The sequence below is a fragment of the Simochromis diagramma genome, unplaced genomic scaffold, assembly GCF_900408965.1.
Source record: "Simochromis diagramma unplaced genomic scaffold, fSimDia1.1 OVJJ01000205.1, whole genome shotgun sequence".
Taxonomy (NCBI): Eukaryota; Metazoa; Chordata; class Actinopteri; order Cichliformes; family Cichlidae; genus Simochromis; species Simochromis diagramma.
Genome location: NW_024386782.1, coordinates 4,829,272 through 4,848,662, shown reverse-complemented (window position 1 = coordinate 4,848,662; position 19,391 = coordinate 4,829,272). Strand labels below are relative to the sequence as shown.

Here is a 19,391-nt window from a genome sequence, read left to right as displayed (position 1 = left end):
CCTAACTTCATGCATGCCTTTGGGTTGTGGGAGGAAACCTCTCAGACACATGCGAACACCACACAGAAAGCCCTGACTTTACACCCATGAACTACTTGCAAGAGGCAAGAGGTACTAAGTACTAATCACCAACACCATGCTGTCCCATATGTAGATCAGATCTGTTAGTCCAAAGTGTGCCTGAGAAAAAACAAATTACACGGTAACACTAACACAAATTTTGCTTTTGAAAACTAGAAAGATAGCAACTAAACATACTAAATACACATTAATTGTTTATTGCCAAGTTTAATGTTTATTCAATACCAACAAGCAGTACATTTATGTATTTCAAGACTACAAGCAATGAACAGCTACTAGTGGATCTAAGCACCACATGTAATAATTATATACATTCAATCACAGGGATAAAGAAAAACAAATCAAATAATAATCCTATTCCTACAGACATCCTAGAGCTTAAATTGGTCTGTAATGAGGTTGCCACCTCCACTGAAACTCACATTTAGTGACTTACTGTTAAATAATTGCATGTATTTACTGCATATAGTAAACAACCAAATAATAAATCATCAAAGTGTAATGCATCAGTTTGGAACACAGTAAAGTTTATATCCTAATAGACCCTACCTAAAATCACAAAGTTAAAACTGGTTCAGGGTTTTCTGCATTCTCTATTAGTTTATTGGTGTCAAGCACATCAGGTTGCGATCGTTCACCATTGAAGTACAGTGGATTTTCAAATGTGGGGAAGGGACCAGGAGACTTCTTGTAGAGGAAAAATGCAATGACTACCAGTGTGGAAGTGATCGTAATCACCAGTACAACTACCACAGTAGTGTGGACACGAGTTTGATGAGCTTGATCTCCATTAGATCCTGCAGGTTTAAGCAAGCAAGTTCAGATTTTAAAACATGATTTAAATTTTCACTAATTTTCACTAAATTTTTCACATTATTAGTAGTAGTATTGTTATATAATTAAACAACACAGAGCCATATAAAGACAGAACTTACCATCTTTTGATCCTGAAGTTTGAGGCATCACTAGTGGCAAAAAAACAAAGGAAAAGAAAGAAAGAAATGGTAAAAATGCAAACATATAGGTTTATTAGCTCTCTCTTTCCTGTAAACCATAAAACTTTAGCATTAATGTAAAGTAAGATGTAAGATATCCAATGGTAGATGGCATCTGTGTGGTGTACTAACAAGCTGCTTAGTAACACATGTAATGAGTATTATTAATTATAAATTATTATAGTTGTGCAGTTGTTAACATTTTCCTTCGATAAATAATTGGATATAATTACTTCACATTGACACAATTATTTTACCTTTGGCTGTTTTACAGATATATGGTCTGTCGTGCCATCTGCGACCCGAGTTCCAAGTCCCATCTGAGGTTTGGATTGCTCCAAAATCAGAATCCGGCTCATCTGGAGCCCAGTTAGTGAAGTCCAAAATAGTTCTATCCAACCAAAGCCATGTCCCTAGGGGCAAACAGAAATGTATTCCTTTTTTCACTTTGCTAACTTACCAATACCCCACTGAATGTGGCTACACAGTTGCTGACAAGAAAGACATGATAAACAGTACTGATTTAGTGGTGATTTGAGGTTATAGTTTGTTTCTTCAATTAAGTCAATAAATTGTTAATATGGTTTCATTAAATAGTTTTTCTATAAACACTAAAAGATTACACTTATTGTGGCCATACCTTTATGAGTTTTAAACAGACCAATCCAGAAAGAGTTGTGTCTGTCTTTGAAATTTGTCACAAAGCCTTTGATGAATTCTTGCTCGGAGGGATCTTCAATGCTAGCCAACACTCCACCTTAAAAACAAAAATCGACTGGTTGTAACAATGTTGAAAACACATATTAGGCTTAATCTTAACACCACATATTTACTGTATAGTGATTCTAAAATTATTCAGCATGTATCTTACCATGCCTTACACAGCTGCTAGCTGCATCTGCCCATTCAATTTCATCTTGGATAAACAAATAACAATAACCCCTATACGGCAGCCATGTGTAGCTCTGTTGGTACTCTAGATCTGTATCTTCAGGACAATTTCCAGGAAATATTGTAGACTCAGTTGGTGCCACTTCTGTGAAGAATAGAAGCAATAATGCTCAATGAATCACAAAATGTTTTACTGTGACTTGGTGAAACGGTTATCTCCTGGGATCAAAATGTTCTGCGATGTCTGTTACTGTAAATTAATGTAAATAATAAAAGAAAAACACTTGAGCTGACCAACAGCCAGCTAAGGAAAAAAAGCCCTCTGAAATAGCTCTTATTTAATGGACAGTAATGGGTCTCAAACACTCACAGGCCATCAAAGTTCTGTTCTCGTTACTCTCACATGATCAGAACACAGAGCACTGAAAATCCTGCCTCTTACTTTTAACTACATCCTTCTAAAGACATTAATAAGTAGAGATTGCTTGACATTGGCCAGTTACCTAGCAGTTGCCAATTTAGTGATATCTAATATAGACGTTAAGACGTATAATCAAGATGCCAAAGATGTAGGAAAAATCATTAACTTGTTAAAACATACCTGTAGACTGCATACAGGCACTTTTTATGGTCACATTGCAGAAAGCGGTCCTCCATTTTCCATCCACATCTACATACACACAAGGTTTGTCCCTGCTTGGTTCAAATTCAGCCCAGCCGGCATTGTTCAGATGCCAACCATCAATATATTTAAAATAACCTCCAGTCTGAAAATAAACATGGATCAGATGTTGTCAAATCAATAGTTTTGTGGGGGATGTTTTCTGTCTGTCATACCTTGTTAAAACTGCTTCTGCCAATATGTGTTATATAGATTACAAATTTAGATTTTATTAAGAAGTCAGCAATCTTGGGTCATATGCCATTTGTCATGATTTTCCAAAATAAGTCATTTAATAACTTTATCACATCTTATTTTATACATAACCAAAGAACCCTGTATAACTCTTATTTTCAGGTGTCCTGTATGTTTAATCATTTTATAGTACTTTTTATAGTTTTTATAGTAATTTTGGATAGTTGCAGCCTTGTACCTGCTGTTTGTTAAGTCCAATCCAAAGAGGACTATTGAGTTTTATAGCCAGTAGCTCAACATATGCCTGTGTCCAGTCATTTCGCAGGCTGGCCAAGTTGGCTTTATCAGCTTTACAACGTTTCTGGGCATCATCCCAGGTCAGATTTTGAGTAATAATCTTGATGCTGTCATTTCCCAGAGTCTCATAGATATTATAATCTATGGTTTCAGGTGGTGCTTTCATGTTTGGATCTGTTAAGAGCAAAAAGAAAATTAGACATGAGATTAATTCTCATTTTTTGCACCACTGCAAACATTATAACTATCAACAGGACTTTTAATTTATTTTGTTGTGCATTATTTGCAAATTTGTTCCCCATAGCAGGCCAAACACATTGATATGAGTGAGCTACCACTGGAATGCAGTTGTACAACAACAATTTAACTTCTTAACATCCACCAGATCTCCAACGACCTCATTATGGGTTAGAGCTGGGTTTACATCAACCTCTCTATAACATTTTCACCTGTTTGCTCAAATGTAAAAATAATAATAGAATTAAGGCTTATATTTGAAATGAAGCTCTTTTTGAATTTGGATCAAATGCTACTTAACCCTACCCTTAAATGGTGAGACTGCAGGAGAACAAAATATTTTATGAATTATATTTAGCCTCTGAAAATGTCTACTCCAAAGAGATGGACTCACCAAGATTCCGTTGACATATATATCCATTGGTGTCATTGCAAGACCTTGTTGTCCATTTACCAATCCCAAAAACAGGATTTCCATTCATTACAACACATTCATCCTGGGTAAGAATGGTAAGTGATCATGATTTTAAAATCAATTTTTTTAAAATGTGCAATTAATTAAGATTACTTGTTGCATACAAGCAGTGGTGACATGCTTAAATTAATATGGAAAATCATTACCTCATTCCATCTTTTATAAAAGCTGCCAGGATGACGATGATGTCTCTGCAATCAAAATGATCATTATTAATATTTCATTTCTATTCCTGGGAGAAGAAAAACTTTTGGTTGGAGTTTGACATTGACCTCTGACCAAGCCCAGCATCACCGGACACATCTATAACCACACCTACCTGTCAAATCACAACGCATAGCTCAAACTATATTTACCTCATTCCATCTCGGATACACCATCCCAAAAGGTTGTTCACGTCTCTAAAATCAAAATTTGCTAGTGTAAATATTTCTTTAAAATTTCAGTGAAAAATAAAATGCTGGTCAGAGCTTGACACTAAATTCTGTGTAGTTCAATTAAATCATAGCATCACTGAATATATATTTGTAACTCGACAAGAAATGCGCATTGAGGCGACTGCTGCTGTGATTTGGTGCTATATAAATGAAATTGAATTTAAGTGAAAATGTGAAATCATGATACAAAGCAAGCTGTAAAATGACAATACAGCTACTGATAGTTGTACAAAGGATTAGCTTCACATTACACCCGTATGAGATTGAATGAACTCACAGAATAGCCCCAGTTGGTGTATTGCCTTTTTTTCCCATCGGTCCAGAAAAATCCCTCTTGGCTTATAGCATTCAAACCAATCCACAGGTCTGTAGATGCTGTATGAACCATTCTGGTGATCAAAAATGCTGAAAATTGAAGATACAGACACAAGATATTAAATTTAGGTTTCTGGTTTCTTTTCCATTTTTGGTAAAGTATTCACATCTTCATAAGCTGTATGTTATGTTTAACTCTTTCCTCCATAATGACCTCCCCTGTGCCCTTAATGAGGAGTTCTGAAACCTTAATATACACCAATAAAAATGTGGTTTGACAGCCATTTGAATGGGCTTTAGGTTTTTCCAAACTTAGCCCTAGTAATATGTAGCCCTAAGTACAGACAGAGATCAACCACACTAACTTCAGAAGCACACCCAGTAATTTTGTTCTGGAAGCAGACCTAAAATATAGCAGAAACCATTGAGTCCAGAAAAGAGAAACGAGGGATACACCTAGTAGGTATTTAAGGGGGAAAGAGTTAAAGTTTAAATCCAAAGTTTAAATCCAAATCTGAATAAAACATAATAAGAACTAACCTTGCACACTTCTTGTAGGTATAGAGACTAAATTGCCCCCCACCTCAATGCATTTTGACCGAGCATATTCCCAGGTGATCTGCCTTTCGTTAAAGATGTTGTAACACTGCAGAAAAGAAATGTAATTATTATTATGATAAGAGTTAGGTGAAACGTTTCACCACTGAAACCTGTGTATTTTAGATGATCTCATTTATAATTAGTACTGAATGAAGTACACAGATGGAGGGGTCAAAATTTGCTGACTTTTTTTAATGCCACTCCACATTTGACAAACTTCTTTCTGCTTCCTTCATTCTCCTTCATTCGTGTTTTATTTAGTGATTTATTACATTTTAAAGAATCAACTTGACATTTGAAGCCAAATAAAGCATCAATGTAAAATTTGATGGTGGGCCTCTGCTGTAATGTTGTCATTTTAAAAACTTCTCTGAAATAAAGGTTTAAAAGTCTGACCTTTGTGCCAAATTTCATCCATCTGTTTGGGCAGCCACCTGTTGGAGCAACTGTTGGGGCTGCAGTGGTGTTGGTTGGCAATATCCTTCCTCGCTTGCAAATAAATGAAAGCTCTCTTCCACAATTAGAAGTCCCCCAGAAGCCTATAAGATCAACAAAGAATTCATTAGGAACATTATCCTAATCCATTAATCAATTATTTTAATCCAGACATTGTGTCTAGATTTGATCATTTTTCAATTCAAGCGTTCAGAGCATTTTTACTCACCCATGTGATAAGACATAAAAACACAGTTTTGATCAAAGCCACTAGTGCTGGGTTGATCTTCATCCCATCTTCGAAATGACACTGGAGTACCATCCATCCACCTTAATGTAGAGCATTATAGTTAAATTTTTAATTGTATCATATGAAAATATTCATCATTTGATGTTAGACTTTTTTGTATTATGGTGTCACTATTTCTATTCCATAATAAATAAACAAACATGTGACAACATGGATTTAGTTCATTGATGACTAAAAAAGAAAAATCTTCTTTAGATCAAATGACAGGTCTTTTGAACTGATATCTGAAACTTAACCAGTAAAAAAAGGAAATGTACCTCATTACAAATCTAATAGGAAATGCACTTCTTATCAATGATCATGAGTTGGCCTAAAAGCTCCCTTTTCCCCTTATGGCATTAATGATTACTCACCAAGCTGACCCATCAAGATCCACAGACAAACCTATATAATAACGCCCATAGCTTCTGGATATCTGTAGACACACACATAAATATGCACAATTATCTCTAGTGTGTGTCACATTCTAATGTTTTCAGCCTGCTCTAATATATTAATAAAACAAAACAAAAAAGTACAAATTAAATACATAGATATTTACCTGTTTCCATAAGAAAACATTTTCCTCTTTACTGGTTATAGATACTAGGTCACTGTGCCTCTGCTGACAGAAGTGACGAGCATCTTCCATGGACATTGACACTCTGTTAATATAATACTGATTCCCTCTCCGCTCCAGCCAACCATCCGAAGTGGTATTGAATTCTGTAAAAGTTTAGAAATACATTGATAGACTTGTCAGTGTTCTACCGTATCTTTTGGTCAGATCCGTTTGTCCAAGGAGACCCAACCTTAAAAAAGAGCAACTAAAACACCCAGTGGCCACATCAGACTTTTGAAGAGGGCTGAAGGTACACAATGAATAAAAAGGTATAAAATGTTAAATCTATCCCACTGATATTCAGATCATCCCAAATATTTTTCAACTAAAATTTATTTTTATTCATAAATTTCTTCAGTGATGTCATTATCAGAGGTGGAGCAAGTAAAGTACAAGCATTCTTTACCCAAGTAGAAGTACAGATATATTTGTTTAAAAAAAGTACTAATTCAATACTAATTCAAGTTCATTACACACTCACTCAATTCTACCATCTATTTTTTATGCAAAGGTAACTGAACCTTGTCCTGTATTAATGTCATTCTAAAATAATATTATTATTACATGAGAACACAAATGTTATTCCAATCTAAATCTAAACCTAATGAATGAACTTTGCTTAAATCTGTTATGTAGGACACAAGTAGTTAAAAAACATTTTTTAAAATAACCAAATAATTTTTAATGTGTTCTCCAGTAGATTTTCTTAGTGTGCAGGGTTTGATCACTTCATCACTTTGTGGATTTACAAAACTGAATTCAACATGATGCATGCAGATGTTTCACAGCTATACTAACAGTATACTGTATATTGTCCTTATACTAGACCTTTAAAGATGGTAAAAAGGTGGATGCTTAATCTAAGCATCACATGCTTAAATGCAAATTAATATACTACATTTACATAACACTGATCGTGAGCACCACAATATGAAAATGGATAGAAATTATCAAAGCACATCATATACAAATCCAATATGTAAAAATGCTGATGATTACATGTAATCAGTTTATCAGGTGTCACTAAGCAGTCCTTATCTTTAAATATAACCTCTCTTTTTCCTCCTTAGTTTTTTTCTATGTTGGTCTCATGCTCTATAAAAAATGCTGTTTATAATTTATAGTATAAGTTTGTTTATTTGAAAGGTAACAATAAAAATGATTTATCAGACTGCTTTGGAAAATTGCAAGTTTGAGCTACAATGCAAAACCACCAAAAAGGATGAAGCTGTACTCGGGCAAATCCGCAATCCAGCTGTTGTAGTGCATATGTGTTATTCACCCAGGTTATGTTCGAGATTAATTCATGTGAACTTACCCACCACAGTATTATTCGAAGGTAGTTTTGGAGTCACTCCTGCAAGAACACAGACAGAAGTCCATTTTATTCAAAGGAAAGGAAAGCAACAGTAAACATGTGGTGGCACTCTGTAGTCTACACTGCGGTATACTGTAACGCAGTCATTATTTTTAGTCCGAAATGTGTTTCAACAATAGTGACAATTTCTCCAATCATATACACTGAAATCATGGCAAGAGGAGATTACATAATATTGTGAATATTAACAATAATCTCTTCACCCCTGAAGACAGAAAAGAACATGCATATGAAAGTTAGTTAAAAAATGTTCCAGCAGTGAGACTGGTCAGCATTCAGTCAACTATACCTGCACGGATCTGACACAACCAGTCATTGTAACTGTCACAGTTCAAATCATTCCAAGAACCTTCTTCATCCCAGTTATGTATCACAAACTCAGCACAAGATTCTGCATTGTTGAAATTGTTTGGTTCTCCTTCCTGCCAGTGCTGGAAATCTAGCTGTTAACAATAAGAAACAACAATATTATGTTGAGTTATTGTAAATATTTTATTAAGATAACATTTAATGATTTAATGACCAAAAACAAAAGAACAACAGGAACAGAATGCCATTAACTTACTGGGCTTCCATCAGTCCAGGCATAACCAGTGCTTGTTTCAGGAATGTGAAGTCCAATCCAGGCTTTTCCACCTCTGCTGTACAAAAAAGGAAACGACACTCTCACTGTCTTCTAAAGTACTAAAACAAACATTTTAGCTACATTTGCAGTTAGCTGATGGTGTCAGTCTCATCAGAGAAGCTAAAACATGTCCATATGTTTTCACCCTACAGGCAAGATGTGGTACTTCAGGTGATGAAAGTCGAAAATATGGTGCATCTGAATTTGCTACTGCATAGAACAGCGGTCCCCAACCCCTGGGCCTCGGACCGGTACCGGTCCGTGAGTCGTTTGGTACCGGGCCGCGAGAGTTTAGGCTCAGGTGTGAAATGTATGGTTTTCAGCGTTATTTTGTTATCGTTTTTATCGTTAACTCGGTTTTCCTGGGTCTTTTCACCTGTGTTATGAATAAATCTTCTTTTTTTCGGTACCGGTACTAGTTTTATTTTGTTGTATTTGTCCGCGACACCTTAAAGGCCGGTCCGTGAAAATATTGTCGTGCATAAACCGGTCCGTGGCGCAAAAATGGTTGGGGACCGCTGGCATAGAACACAGGTCAGATAAGTAGGTGTGAAATGTACTACTATATGAATGCTTTTTTTCAGTAGGTTAAAACACCAACATGGTGTGTTGTGTGAATGTGAAACATATTTGCCAGCATGCTGAATATTTTTAAACAGGATTATTTCACATAGATGATCATTGTCTAGAGTTTGATCTTATGTTAGGATAAACTAATGGTTGTATGATTTACACTGGAAAATAATTGACAGAAGATATTATAAACAGTAGTTGTTATTGTAGACTAAGTCATGCTGTACCTGAACAGTCGTAGCTCAGTAGAACTGTGGATGCTAAGCAGATCTCCTCCAATGGCCCTGCAGTAATCCCTGGCCTCAAACCAAGTCTTTTCTTCTGAGCGAGGACCTGTAAAAAACTTCAAACGCAAGACAACAACTCTGTAAATTTCTCAACCGCAGATAGTTCATGCAATTGAAGGTAATTGAATTTAATTTAATTTTGTGAGCACAACAATGAATGGAGTCCTGAGGAATAAGGAGAAATAGAATGCAAAACACGAAGAACAAGTCCCTATAGTAATGAATGAAGAGATTCTTAAAACTGACAGGTTGCTAGTGTATCATAGGACTAACACACAGAGACCCAGTTACACTCACATTCACACTTATAGCATACAGGGAGTGCAGAATTATTAGGCAAATGAGTATTTTGTCCACATCATCCTCTTCATGCATGTTGTCTTACTCCAAGCTGTATAGGCTCGAAAGCCTACTACCAATTAAGCATATTAGGTGATGTGCATCTCTGTAATGAGAAGGGGTGTGGTCTAATGACATCAACACCCTATATCAGGTGTGCATAATTATTAGGCAACGTCCTTTCCTTTGGCAAAATGGGTCAAAAGAAGGACTTGACAGGCTCAGAAAAGTCAAAAATAGTGAGATATCTTGCAGAGGGATGCAGCAGTCTCAAAATTGCAAAGCTTCTGAAGCGTGTTCATCGAACAATCAAGCGTTTCATTCAAAATAGTCAACAGGGTTGCAAGAAGCGTGTGGAAAAACCAAGGCGCAAAATAACTGCCCATGAACTGAGAAAAGTCAAGCGTGCAGCTGCCAAGATGCCACTTGCCACCAGTTTGGCCATATTTCAGAGCTGCAACATCACTGGAGTGCCCAAAAGCACAAGGTGTGCAATACTCAGAGACATGGCCAAGGTAAGAAAGGCTGAAAGACGACCACCACTGAACAAGACGCACAAGCTGAAATGTCAAGACTGGGCCAAGAAATATCTCAAGACTGATTTTTCTAAGGTTTTATGGACTGATGAAATGAGAGTGAGTCTTGATGGGCCAGATGGATGGGCCCGTGGCTGGATTGGTAAAGGGCAGGGAGCTCCAGTCCGACTCAGACGCCAGCAAGGTGGAGGTAGAGTACTGGTTTGGGCTGGTATCATCAAAGATGAGCTTGTGGGGCCTTTTCGGGTTGAGGATGGAGTCAAGCTCAACTCCCAGTCCTACTGCCAGTTTCTGGAAGACACCTTCTTCAAGCAGTGGTACAGGAAGAAGTCTGCATCCTTCAAGAAAAACATGATTTTCATGCAGGACAATGCTCCATCACACGCGTCCAAGTACTCCACAGCGTGGCTGGCAAGAAAGGGTATAAAAGAAGAAAAACTAATGACATGGCCACCTTGTTCACCTGATCTGAACCCCATTGAGAACCTGTGGTCCATCATCAAATGTGAGATTTACAAGGAGGGAAAACAGTACACCTCTCTGAACAGTGTCTGGGAGGCTGTGGTTGCTGCTGCACGCAATGTTGATGGTGAACAGATCAAAACACTGACAGAATCCATGGATGGCAGGCTTTTGAGTGTCCTTGCAAAGAAAGGTGGCTATATTGGTCGCTGATTTGTTTTTGTTTTGTTTTTGAATGTCAGAAATGTATATTTGTGAATGTAGAGATGTTATATTGGTTTCACTGGTAAAAATAAATAATTGAAATGGGTATATATTTGTTTTTTGTTAAGTTGCCTAATAATTATGCACAGTAATAGTCACCTGCACACACAGATATCCCCCTAAAATAGCTAAAACTAAAAAACTAAAAAAACTACTTCCAAAAACATTCAGCTTTGATATTAATGAGTTTTTTGGGTTCATTGAGAACATGGTTGTTGTTCAATAATAAAATTATTCCTCAAAAATACAACTTGCCTAATAATTCTGCACTCCCTGTATTTTGGCTGACATCGCATTGCTGTAAAGTGCCAGTGCTAAATACTCCACAATAGACAAAGTTTCTTTGAGTTCACTCAAGGCTGACCGAAGGTTGTACCTTAGTGCACATAGCTCTCGTTCCCACTCGAGTCCAACCCTCTGGACATTTAGGAGGAGCTACAGTTGGTGGTGGAGCAGTTGGAACCATCCCCTCTGCCATGTACTTGCATATATATTTTTCTTTATTGGTGCAGGGAAGCAGGTCCCAAAGTCCAGCCAAAACCCCAGTTGTCATGGCAACACAACCCTGCTGGTAACCTTGGGGCATTGAGGAAAGCAATAGTCATGTGCAACTTATTGGGCTGCAGTTTATTCCTGATATTTAAGGACAGAAATTCAGATGCATCCATACCTGGCATTTGACTATTCCAGTGAGTGAACCTTACTGTGGGTGAGTTGGTCCACTCAAAAACATCAATATTCTTTTGATTTGAGAGCCCTATCCAGAAGTGTTTCTCTGGTCTCAACCCCACCAAGCTGACAAGGAAGGCATTATCCACCCTGCAAAAATGTATACAATTCATGGATTTCTTGTCATTTTTAATATACCGTGCAGCACATGCATCTGCATGCATGTTTGTGGATTTCCCAAAGACGTCGTTATGTGATTTATAACAAAGATGAACTGGTTGTTTTCTTACCCATTTGAAACATCAGCTAAGTATGAGTTTGAACTCTTGCAGTCTTCACTAGCTTGACTGAAAGTCTTTGTCTCAGTGCCTACAAAGTAGCAGTAGGAGCCATGTTTTTTCCATCCCTATAGGAGAGTAAACACATCACAACTGAGGAGTACATTAAAATTTCATTTATCTATTTTTAATCTATTTTTTAGAATGTGCTACTGATTTCACAAAGTGAAATTTGAACCTTAATCATGCTTTGTTATTACTCACAGCTTTACATCCAATGTCTATATCTGGTTCATTTCCAGTGCTTTCAGTGGAACTTTGCTTCATACAGATAAAGCCATGTTGCTCATCACATGACCGATCTGCCCAGTTCCCGTTCTGCAAGAACAAAAGCATTGTAAACACTTGCAGATTTGTGGGCTGGATTGCTGAATGGATAAAATGCAAATATTTAAAGCACTGTAATTACAGTTACTCCAAGGTGCTTTGGTATATTTCTCAGAATACTAAGCACTCAAAGTGCTTATATTTGCAGTAAAACACTATCACATCCAAAAAGCCTGTAACTTGCCCAAAACCTTCAAATCATGAAAGGTTTTAAAGTTTAGATATTTCGTAAGAATGACACATGGCTATAGAAGTAAATGCATTGCCTTCTAATTCTAAAGGAGTCTTGTCGTGTTTTCTCTCACAGTGAATCTACTTTACCAGTCTACCACACCTAAGATACTGATTTCATAACATTCAACTTTGTAAACCAGTGTGGAAACTATGAAGAAAAATGTCGGAAGAAAATATTCTGCAGCACACAACTAAGTTAAAACGGTAGAAAAATATGTAAAATATCAGTATTGTAAAACATGTACTCTAGAAACAGCACAAAAAATACAGTTTAATATTTCTTACAAAACTTTTTCTTGAAGATCAATACATCAAGGGTAGTGGATTATGCTTCCTCCATGCATGATTTGTCTAGCTAAACAAATATAGATGAATAAATATGCACAAGGTCTTACCTCTCCCCTGATGAGAACACAGTCATTTCCATCAGTGGAGAGTCCTGGTTTTCCATATTCCCAGCTGGTGAAGGACACATGAGACTGGTCACTCCAATCAAACAGTCCCTCTGTCCTAATGTCATTCAGTCCAATCCAAAGCTCATCAGTGGATGCTACAGAAAAATAATGGACCAAATATCAGCCAGAAGCTCAAATTTCCCCATTGCACTGAAAATTACTTGTACAGTTCATAGACTGGTAAAGAGCGACAGGCATTGTCTAAATCATACTTTAACATATGAAAAAATCAACAGCTCACACATGCGTGGAAATATTTGACATTTGGCAGCACGCTAGAGCTGAATGAATGACATGATCTCTATTGTCACTCCTAAATGTACAGTCATGCTGCCAGTTATTATGTGTAAAGTGTGCAAGTCATTCTCATCTGTTAAGGCTTTCTTAATAATTAGTCTTTTATACAAAATTCAGTATTTTTTTATTATTTGCCAGAGTAAAAACAATTATGATATAGGGATGAATACAGCACTCTCTCAGTGATATTACGAAGTGAAACTGTTATTCATATATTGTTATTCATATATCACTGGCTGTTTATGTATTAGTAAACATTTTGGTTTTAATTAAAGACAAACTTGAATAAACTCAGTAGGTGTAAATAGAAACTGGATTAGGTGGAATACACATTTTGATTAGGTTTAGGTGAGATAGACAGTTTAGTTAGAGTTTAAAAAAACACGATTTAAATTAAATGCAAATAAAGATGTTGTGACCGAAGCCTGTGTAGTTTTTTTAAACCACAAAATATCCCTAAAGTTTACCATATCCTGCCACAACAATAAAGAGTTTAAGGATGCTATTAGTGAATTACAAACTGGAAACTGATGTGTTCAATCTCAGCACATGTGCACCTTGTCAAATGTATGAAATATATTTGCTGTTGGGAATCTGTTTTGTATTAACATTATTTCATGGAGATATGATTGCCACATACCGTATCCAAGCTGAGAGATCACAAAGCTTTGATCCTCCACATTTCGGACGGTCGCTAAGTCGCCGCCTTCTGCACGACAAGCTTTCTGAGCGCCAGACCATGTTTGAGCATTACGCTGAAGATGAAAACAGTGGCCATTGTAGGGAATCCAAGGTGTTGAGCAAAATCCTTGTTCAACTGATGATGAAAAGAACAAATATATAAGAACTTCACTTCTGATGTCCCCCCAAGAAACTACTGCAATCTAGAGAAATATTCAAATCGCGGTAAAACAGAATAGAATTTTTTTATATACTTTGTGGAGGTGCTGGTGGGACCCCATCTTTGTAGCAGATGTAGCCCATTTTCTTGGTACAGGATGAACTTTGCCAAGAGTGCTCTCCAGCAGTGTCAAGAATTGCACAGTTGTGTCCTGGATTAGGAAGTGGATTCCCTAAATCAAGATAATAATGATGATGGTTAACACTCACACATTACCCAATCATGCACAATAAAAATTTTAGGAGTACTTTAAATCTTTGAGTAATTTGTAACAATATTGGTAGTATTTAGCATTTAGAAAAACTAACAAAAGAGGGATAGAAAATGAAAATACTGTATTAGTTCACTTGTTAAAAAGATAAAAATGTGTAATAGTTAGCCGAAACTTGGAGACATGAATGAATATTTAGTTGTTGGTTTTTTTAGGTTTAGACTGTTGTACTTCTTACGTACATGAATTCTTGAAAAACCTTTTACCCTAAGAGTCTAGTTGTCACAGGAGTTAGGCTAACAGATTATATTTGCTTAACACTGTAATTTTCTGCAACTTTTCAGTTAATTTCCAGATCGCTCAGATGTTTTGAGGATTATTGCTGAAAGGAACTTCGTCCTTGCAGGGAGGACTTACCAGAATCCCATCGCAGATAACGGAAAGGTTTGCCATCAGTCCACTGCCAACCATGTTCTGGGTCCAAAACTAACCCAATCCAAAGTTTTTTTCTCCCTGCTCCCAATAATGCTGTGTGTTCAAGTGTTTATGAGACAGCAGGACGAAAAAAGAAAAGCACTTGTTTTTCTTTCCTGAATTAAAATATCAGCTTTACAAAAGTCAGTTGGTAGGAATAACACAGATAAATACTAAAATATAGTGCAGGTTCATGCAATATCAAAAGTATTTGTAATCCAAAATCTTGATTATTTCATTTAAAATTCAAAAAGCTGCATCTGTTTGAGCTCTGGCAAATATCCACCAGGTGGCACCTCACCTGAGATCAAAGCTTGCTCACTGGGCTCCACAATACTGACCAAGGAGGCAGCCTGCTGTTTACAGCTGGTATCAGCTTGTCCCCAAGTCAGAGATGACTGTATGTTCAACTGGTAATATGCTCCTGTTATGAGATTTTTTCTCCAGTGATCTGTGGCTGTATTTTGACAGAAAAAAAAATTAATTCAAATAATTCTTACATTTTCACTCCAGTGATGTTGAAATTTGACAAACTCACAAGTGGTTGGGCAGTATCCCCACTGTTCACGTTCAAATTTTGTTTCAACTGCACACCATGGTCGCTTTGTTGAGGAGTCAAATGTAGTGCAGTCTCCATACCACCGGTCTTTGTAAAGGAAGGGAAACATGCAGATCTTTCCGAATGCATTTCCCTCAATGGTAAATAACTCTGGAGGTGAAAAGAAAAGGATTCAGGTTGGGTCAAGTGGCTATAGACAAATGCACACTTACACATAAAAGCATATGTTTTATACTATACCTCTGTATGTTCTTGTACAAGCACCGCTTGAGGTCCCTGTAATTGTGAACTGGTTATTTGGTCCTGTTGTTTTTGAGAGAGCAATTGTTTCATCAGCTTTCATCTCAATGAATAAATTATTATTTTTGAGGGCGAGCAGAGTTCCATTCCTGCATTCCCACTTTTGCAGGTCGCTCTTGTCATCACAGTCATACAGGCTCACTTCACTTCCTATACTTTTGCCCTGAGCTCCCAGGCATTTTTTAGTTGTGGTAACATAAAGCCGGTCATCAGTCGTCCAGCGTAGGTCAAGGCAGCGGCTAAACCTTTTCAGCAAACAAAAACCAGTGGCTTTGTTCATGAGTGAAAACGGGGAATCTGCAAAGGGGAAAGTTAAAAAAAAAAAGATCAGCCTATTGCACAAAGTTTATTCCAGTATGGATTCAAACAAGCCTTTAATGAAAGCCGTGTTTGAATCAATAAACATCCTAATATATAAATATATTTCCCAAACAATTGTGGGGTTTCTCAAGGCTTGGTCATGACAAATCATTAAATCAAATGTTTGAGCTTATACTGTACCATTTGTTGTTGAGCATTGGCATGTTGTGATGAAGAGGCCAAAGACTGCTAGAGATATTCTTGGGAGCATCATTCCTCCAATCAGTCTCAGAGCAGCAGACAATGTCCATGCATTGCAAGCAGAGGACTTATGTGCCTGAACATGAAAAGGAGGCAACCTTATTATCTCTGACATGACTCTGTTTCCCCCCCTTCATTGAGAAAGTCTCATGTTTCACATTGGCACATTTCAACATTTTGCTACTGGTACGTGGGTGGACAGGAAGGAAGGAAGGGCAACATACACAAAAGCACACAAACACACACTCTTTCTGTTAAACTCCAGACACGGCAAAAAGCTGTCCCATTCACTTCCCCTCCATAGGAAGAACGAAATGTGTAAGAGAATTTGCTAAACATGTTTCATGAATCAGCATTAGTGATCCAGAGAAACAGTAATTCACAAGCTTTGATGCAGTACATATAGATTTATAGTGTTGCCTTTGACATCTTCCTTATGATTAAGTAAGGGTCAGAATCACAAAGTTCCTCACAGTACTACAGTACCATAATACTGTAACAATGTTATCAGGATAAAGGCATTCTGCAATATTCTACACAGCCCAAGATCATCTACTATCACACTCAGTGATATATTTGTTACGAATTAAGAATATTGCTCTGAAGAGGCAAAGGCAGGAAATGTGCTTCTATTTATTTGTACACATATATTAAATTCATAATGAATTTTCTGTGTAGAGTTTGCATGTTCACTGCAAGGCTGCGTGGAGTCTCTCCAGGTTTTCTGGCTTTTAAGCCAACAAGTAACGTACCCAATGGCATGTTAGCTTATCTTGTGATTCTAAATTGGCTGTAGGTGCAAATGTGTGCAAGTGAATGGTTACCCTGTGTCTCACCCAATGAAGCTGAGGTGACTGATGCTACCGATGCTATAATTCATGATGTTATGACAGATCCGGGGGGGGGGGGGGGGCTGTGTGCATCCTGAGTGTAGTAGCATAATGTCCTGCTTTACGGTTTAGGCATTCAGATGTTTTTCTTTTTGTTTGGTTTGTTGTGTTTTGTTTCCAGTTCTTCCTTAATATCTATCACTGCATTTTGTATTTTCACTTCCCCTTTGGTTATTCTCCTTTTTGTGGTGGCACATTGTGCTGAAGTATGAACCTTTGTTACCACAATGATGTTTTTATGATGCCTGGATGAAGCTGCTACACTAATAAAGCTCGAGCTTTTGTTAAGCAAAAAAGAAAATAATACTTTTTTCAACATATTTAGAAACAAAACTATTATTGTAGGGTCAATCAAAAGAAATACCTTCAAGAATATAAACACAAATGCTTTACAACAAGGTGCAAACTATTGTTTACACAAAAAGCCCAGATTAGACATCAAATATCTAAAATAGAGTGCACAGTTCTGAAAAAAAATATTTGGAGAAATGAAACTAAGAAAAGAAAAATGCAAAGAAAGAGAAAAACATTAACGATCCGAAAAATTATCCGACAAACATGGTGAAGGCAGTGTTATGGTATCAGCATGTTTGGCTACCAGTGGGACTGGGTAACTGGTGTTTATTGATGATATTAATGCTATTGATGATAGAAGCATCCGGATGAACTCTCTGCTCAGATTTAGCCAAATCCTGGAAAACTGATCGGACAGAGCTTCACAAATGGATAAAGTAAAGCTGTTGGTTATTTAAGATGTTCTTAAATAACCAAGTCAGTCAGCTGATCTAAACCCAACAGAGCATGCTTCTCACAAGCAAGCAGCAACTAATGGTGGCTGCTTTAAAGGCCTGGCAGAGCATTATTAGGGAATAATTAAATGTGATGTACAAGGGTAAAAGGTGTGTTATTTCAATTGCTATCCAAGTATAAAAAACAATCCTTATATCCTTATATTAGTTTGTCCAGATTTTCCTGGAGCCGACCCAGTTAGAAGGTCAGATCAGACCCAACAGGCTTGACCATTACGGCTTTTAAACAGGAAGTTTACTTCACAAAAAAAGTGAGAGCTCTCCACTTTTGTATATTTATATCAATTTTAATAACAACGAGACACATTAGTAAGACCAAAAGAAAAAAAACACTTAAATGCTTGACCATAAACCATGTTCTCAAGCCATTAAATGCTTTCGTAATCTACAAAATATAAGTTAGCCATGCATTACGAGTTATCATTTACAAGCAAATGATAGAAATGCAGTGTAGCTCATTGAGCACACCCTGGACTTTGGTGTTTGATAAGGTTTCACAGTCTCAGCTCAGCTGTGGTAATAAAAGCTGATGTCCAGTATTTCAGGTACAAACTGAAATACTGGACTTACACTGTAACCTGGTTATGATGTTGAGATGTTTCTCTTTATTTGGACTCCTCACGTTTCTCTTGTCATCTTTGTTTAGATGTGAAACAAATATTTGCTCTGCTTTCAGGTATGTTTCTTTAATCTGAAATTGCTTGCAATATATTTTTTGTACATCCTGAGGAAATAAGGGGTATAACAGTGAGGGAGAGCACTCATGACTTGTGTAACCTCTGACAAATTGTGCAATGTTTGCTGTAGACGCTTTAAAATGTATGAATAAGAGTAATATAAATAAAAATGCACCAATAAACATGTCTCCTTGATATCTTCTTGTAATGAAACTGTCTTCACAGTACTTTTAGTCATCGTCTCGTCTCGTCCTGATGAGGAATTTAACAGTAATTCTGGTGAATGTGTTCCTGCTGGCCTCAACTGTGATTTCAAAGAATTGTGGCGACGGCTCTGATGAGGAATTTTGTGGTATGTGGTCGTTCTACACAAGTTAAGCTGAAGCTTAAATTTATATTTTAGTGTCAGCTATTTAAAATTTACCAGACATTACTGGAGAAATTGTGATGTCCTTGTCTCATGCACACAGCCAGTTTAACATGTGTTGAGTAACTCGTGCATCTGTTAAGATTTTTAACTCTTTGACTACATCATGATCATTATTTTGTACCTGTTGCAGTCTGTGAGAAATGTAAACACAATTAAAGCACAAATAAACAAATATAAGCGATCATGTGTTCTACTTACTGTTCTACTTTGAAGTGACTATTTTTCTTTTTACATGAGTAAATTTGTTCATTAATTTACAAACACT

General features: G+C 36.9%; 1 protein-coding gene across 5 annotated transcripts; it reads right to left on the bottom strand.

Moving 5' to 3' along the window:
- Positions 1 to 272: 272 nt before the first annotated feature.
- Positions 273 to 16,412, bottom strand: LOC120725123 (macrophage mannose receptor 1-like). Of its 5 annotated transcripts, none has more exons than XM_040017807.1 (32): positions 16,261 to 16,412; positions 15,700 to 16,056; positions 15,439 to 15,609; positions 15,202 to 15,357; positions 14,844 to 14,954; positions 14,250 to 14,387; positions 13,955 to 14,131; positions 12,958 to 13,112; positions 12,206 to 12,319; positions 11,954 to 12,069; positions 11,665 to 11,813; positions 11,371 to 11,570; positions 9,334 to 9,449; positions 8,474 to 8,549; positions 8,198 to 8,351; positions 7,849 to 7,887; positions 6,471 to 6,634; positions 6,283 to 6,344; positions 5,849 to 5,949; positions 5,581 to 5,723; positions 5,125 to 5,230; positions 4,547 to 4,674; positions 4,189 to 4,233; positions 3,979 to 4,023; positions 3,752 to 3,854; positions 3,062 to 3,294; positions 2,569 to 2,734; positions 1,948 to 2,112; positions 1,717 to 1,833; positions 1,334 to 1,489; positions 1,017 to 1,046; positions 273 to 878 (listed from the first exon to the last, which is right to left on the bottom strand). In XM_040017807.1, exons 1-32 carry the CDS (start codon positions 16,331 to 16,333, stop codon positions 637 to 639), a joined length of 4,308 nt encoding a protein of 1,435 aa, XP_039873741.1. In that variant the 5' UTR covers positions 16,334 to 16,412; the 3' UTR covers positions 273 to 636. The 5 variants fall into 5 exon arrangements, with proteins under 5 accessions (XP_039873741.1, XP_039873751.1, XP_039873759.1 ...); XM_040017817.1 differs by having other exon boundaries at positions 8,474 to 8,546; XM_040017825.1 differs by lacking the exon at positions 3,979 to 4,023.
- Positions 16,413 to 19,391: the final 2,979 nt, after the last annotated feature.

What these genes read in the sequence shown, in the direction of transcription:
- LOC120725123 (XM_040017807.1), bottom strand. Translation starts at nt 16,333, where the DNA reads ATGATGCTCCCAAGAATATCTCTAGCAGTCTTTGGCCTCTTCATCACA. An exon ending in TGAGCAAGCTTTGATCTCAG is followed by an intron (nt 14,955 to 15,201) that starts GTGAGGTGCCAC and finishes TTGAACACACAG; the next exon opens with CATTATTGGGAGCAGGGAGA. An exon ending in ATGTTTTCTTATGGAAACAG is followed by an intron (nt 6,345 to 6,470) that starts GTAAATATCTAT and finishes GTGTGTCTACAG; the next exon opens with ATATCCAGAAGCTATGGGCG.